The sequence below is a fragment of the Odocoileus virginianus genome, chromosome 23, assembly GCF_023699985.2.
Source record: "Odocoileus virginianus isolate 20LAN1187 ecotype Illinois chromosome 23, Ovbor_1.2, whole genome shotgun sequence".
In the NCBI taxonomy this organism is placed as follows: Eukaryota; Metazoa; Chordata; class Mammalia; order Artiodactyla; family Cervidae; genus Odocoileus; species Odocoileus virginianus.
The window spans coordinates 17,153,338-17,157,882 of NC_069696.1; the positions used below are offsets into that span (position 1 = coordinate 17,153,338).

Below are 4,545 nucleotides of genomic sequence, written 5' to 3' on the forward strand. Positions count from 1 at the left end.
GTTCTAGCATGGAAACTCACTGAAAAATTTAAGATCAAGGCAATGAAATTGAAGACTTGAAAGGAACATAAGACCATCTCTTGGAAGTGCATAAGTGTGGCTATGAAATTATCAGTGGAAGACAGGGAGGTTAAATATATCTCCTAGCAGAAATAAATCAAATAGGATCTCACAAAGATGCTAGAAAAGAGAAGTCTTAGAGACATAGAACAGAATAAATAAACTGAAATTATCTCTATCACCAAAATGTTTTACAATGTATCATATACATAGCTAAACAAATACCAAAATAATGGAGTTTGGGTGATATGAAGTCCAGAGATCACAGTCAAAACACACACAAATGACACTTGGAAGGAAAAAGAAATGATTTCACCAAAAAGACTGAAAATTAAATGATGACAGACAGTTCTAATATCTGTGCTGAATGCTTGGACATTCTCCCTCAAAAGATTTACCCACATCACATGTTGTACCTTTTAGAAATGGCACAATAATAACATTCTATCCATTCCATCCTGCTGGGATTAGTCACAGCTATAACCCTGTCTAACCCGGTGACAAAGTCAGCCCAGGTAGAATTCAAAGATACCATTGTTATGACCCCCTTTATAAAGGAATCTGCCTGACTTCTCCCAGTGCAGAGTTGAGAGCAAATCCAGAGCTTCTTTCAAGATGCTGCTGATCCTGCTCTCAGTGGCCTTTCTGGCCCTGAGCTCAGTTCAAGGCTCAGTTTCTGGTAATAATAAAGGGGGAAAGGGTGCTGAGACTCTGCTTGGGGCTTGGGGGATCACACTGCAGTGAGGAAGCTTGTAAAGAGGAGACATAAGTGAGAGATGTGGCTGCAGGCTGCTTAAGACAAGAGGAAGGCCCTTCACCTCCTCTGTGATGTGAAGGCCTCAGACTTAGCACAGCTGGAAACCAGCACAGAAGGTTTAAGCAGAGGAATGGCAAACTTAGACTGATCTCTGCGCTATGAAAGGTGTGCTGCAGAAAGGCACGACTGGCACAGACAAGTGCCCTCATGAAGATGCTGTGATAATCAAAGCAGGCAGTGGATGAAGGTGGCGTTGCTAGGGGATGCCTGATGGACGGAGGAGGTGAAGCCCATTCAGAGCTATTTCAAGGACAGAGATGAGAGTAATAAATCTCTGTGTCTACCTAGAGATATGGAGATTCCAGGGCACAGTGGTCTCATTTTACCCCCACCAATATTTAATATTTCAGAATGTTGTGCCCAATATGGCAAGATTGTAGCCACATGTTTACTCCTGGTCCTTCTACCTTGAGAAACCATGTTAATATAAGTAGAGTATTCCATAAATTGAGGGCAGAAGGACACTGAAACATAACACTGAAATATTCAGCACTTAACCTAAACTAGCATTAGGATTTAAGGGATCCTAGGAAGGACAAAAAGGCCTCTTTTGAGTATGAGGTTGATCCTCAGCACAGTAATAACTCTGCCATGCCTTCATGTCCTCTTTCTTTTGCAAAGGCATCACAGATGGTAGTTGAAAATTTATAATATCTTAGAGTATATATACAGAGTGTGCCCTTTTCCTTAGAACATTGTGAAGCCTGAAGGATATAGGTTCATCTTCTGCTTCTTTTCCTAGAAAGCAGCAGTGAAGAGTCTCTGAGAACCGTATTAGGTAAGTCACAATTAATCCTCCCTCATCTTTCTTTTTTTCATTAGCAACTTTTCAGTTCTCCCATGTCCTGTTATCATCATTATCTTGTGAAGGTTATAATCAATGTTAGAAACACTAAAGATAAAGGCAGTCCTCTCTATCCTTGGTCTTGGGGACCATGAGTAAGGCCCTAACATGAATAACATGATGCCTAGCCTGGATGACACTGGATATGCTACCTGTCCCCTCAGGCCAGAAACAATGGTTGAGAGAGGACAACAAAGGGAAGGAGTCACAATTCTGACTCCTGCAGCTTACTGAGGGTCAACCCCTCTACTGACTGTTTCCTTCTTCCTCAGTATTCTTCTCTTTAAATGTGTGGTTTAGAAAAAATGCAAAGAAGCTAGGTCTGGTTCATTTCTCCTGTTTCTCTGCTCAGCTGTGTCACAGTACCTAATTAAAATTTGCAAGTTATTTAGTGACTCCTGTGTAGGACATCATGTTCTCTCTCTCTCTCTCTCTCTCTCTCTCTCTCTCTCTCTCTCTCTCTCTCTGTCCTACTATTGTTTCACCTTGTTTTAGAGCCAGAGGGTTCCATATACACTCTCCACAGGCCAGAATTGGAGTCAGACTTGGCAAGTTATGTCAGTGACCCAAAATATATCTGGCAGCATATCTGACATGATTAATCCCTTTGCTTTTCTTCTGTCCTTGTAGGCATCGTCTGCCAATTCTAAAATATCTATTGCCTTCTTTTTACCAAATTGTTTTTCTCAAAAGCAAAGAACTAAGACTCAGTATCACTCGTATGTGGGTGAACAGGAGTACTGCAAAAAGAAGTGAGTAGAGAGGAAGCTGGCAGTTGAGAGACGGGTTCTGGAGGAAGAGACTGTCTGAAAAGTTAATCAGACATCAAAATGAGAGGGGAGCCTTCCATCACCTAGTTCCTGTCTTTTTGTGCCTTACCCTGCAGATGCAACCAGCTCAGACTCAAGCTCAGATGAGGAGTTTTTCATACGATCTCGTGGAAAACACAGAGAACGCAGAGGACAACCACCTTCTCCTATTGATGAAAACGAAGATGAGGAAGCTCCACCAGGGCCACCTCCACCAGGGCCACCTCAACCAGGACCACCTCCACCAAGACCACCCCCACCAAGTGATGAACCTCAGCCAAGGCCACCCCCACCAAGTGATGAACCTCAGCCAAATCCACCCCCACCAAGTGATGAACCTCAGCCAAATCCACCCCCACCAGAGGAGCAACCTGAGCAGAGTCCAGATGAAGACTCACCATCCGAGTAATCTGAGAGTCATTGACAGGTATGACTCCAGCTCACTCTCCATCAAGGGTCCTAACCCTACAGGTCTCACAGTTTAGTGAGTCACTGAATCAGCAGAAAATGTGTGAAAATTGCATAGTCCTGGACACAAGTTTTAAAGGTTTCTATTCGGATAGTCTGAAATAAGGTAGCAAAATGTCGTATTTATTACAAGCTATCCAAGGTGATTTCAGTTTTGAGAAACAAGGATCATACATTGCCTTTTCTCCGATGACCACCTGTCCTAAAGTGGTCCGGTGATGAGGAAGTGCACCGTGTTCTCCCTTGTCCTTTTCTCTCCTCCTCCTCTGGTTCAATGATCCTCTCCTCTCAAGTTTCCACCTGGCAGGCATCTCACGTCCAGTGTCCCTACTGAATGATAATTCAATTTTATGTTGCTAAATTTATCTGGCTAAAATATTTCCTTTTCAATTAGTACATGGTCAAGGTAAAAAAAAACAACTGGACAGAAAAGTATTAGGCTAACTATGAAAGGCATCTTGATCCTACCTTCCCACTTCCTCCCCCAAGGTCCACCACAGTTAACTCTTGAACATCCTCTTGGAAACACTTATACCATTTAAAACATAACTATACATTTTGTCCAAAAATGATGCCTTACTTTATGCAGATTAATAGGTTGCTTATTTCAAATAACATAGTTGTTAAAAATATTTGTAACATTTATTTGAGTTATATGGGTCCATTTAATCCTCATTTTGTTTACTTTTTAATTTTCCTAATCCATTATCTGCCTGTGCCATGATTTCTTTAACCAACTCTGTATCAATGGACATTTAGGCCAGTTTCAGTTTTTCACTAGTTAAAAATTGATTGCAGTAACCATCTTGTGAATATATATTTGAACACTTTAAATAGCAACCAAGAGATAAACAAGCTAAGAGCAACCTTTTATTTTGAAAGCAAGATTTAAGACCACATTATGTATTAGGTGCATAAAAATGACAAATCAAAAGAAATTTGTAAGGAAATGGGAAAGGGAAGAAGAAAAGGGAGAGAGGGAAGGGAAGGGAAGGGAAGGAAAGAGAAGGGAAAGGAGAGGAGAAGGGAAGAGATGTGGAAGGGAAGGGGAATGTGGGCTCTTAGCTACTTCCCTTCACTGTTATCTGCAAGGATTGGAAACCACTTGCCCACCTTGTGAGAACCGTCTCTTTTGGTTTTCAGAGCATGAGTATGAAGACAGCAGTCCTTCAGAAAGCCATGACAGTGGAAGAAGGCAGTCTGTCTTCAGTTTACCAATAAAATAATCAGCATCCAGTTTCTAAGTGTCACGTCTCATTCTGGGTGTTTCTGAGCCTGAAATAAGAGGGCCATGAACATCCAAGATCAGTTCTCACTGATGCTTCCAGCAGCCTTCCTCCTGGACTGTCTTCTTAGAAGACATGGTCTCTTTGTTCTTTGCTTGGGGACCAGAATGTGTATCTCCTTTCTACCTCCTGTTGCCTCCTCCTTCCACCTGACACCTTTATTCAGAAGCCAGGTGCCTCTCCTGTCCTTCTCTGGTTTCTACAGCACTAACGTGATGTTTTTTTATTATTTTCACACCTTTCTAACAATTTTAGGGAAAT

General features: G+C 41.8%; 1 protein-coding gene across 1 annotated transcript; it reads left to right on the top strand.

Annotated features, from left to right (window-relative positions):
- The first annotated feature begins 657 nt into the window (after positions 1–657).
- On the top strand, positions 658–4,197 carry LOC139030675 (proline-rich protein 2-like). Its single transcript, XM_070454175.1, has 4 exons — positions 658–739; positions 1,620–1,655; positions 2,608–2,957; positions 4,142–4,197. Exons 1-3 carry the CDS (start codon positions 676–678, stop codon positions 2,937–2,939), a joined length of 432 nt encoding a protein of 143 aa, XP_070310276.1. The 5' UTR covers positions 658–675; the 3' UTR covers positions 2,940–2,957; positions 4,142–4,197.
- The last annotated feature ends 348 nt before the right edge of the window (positions 4,198–4,545 follow it).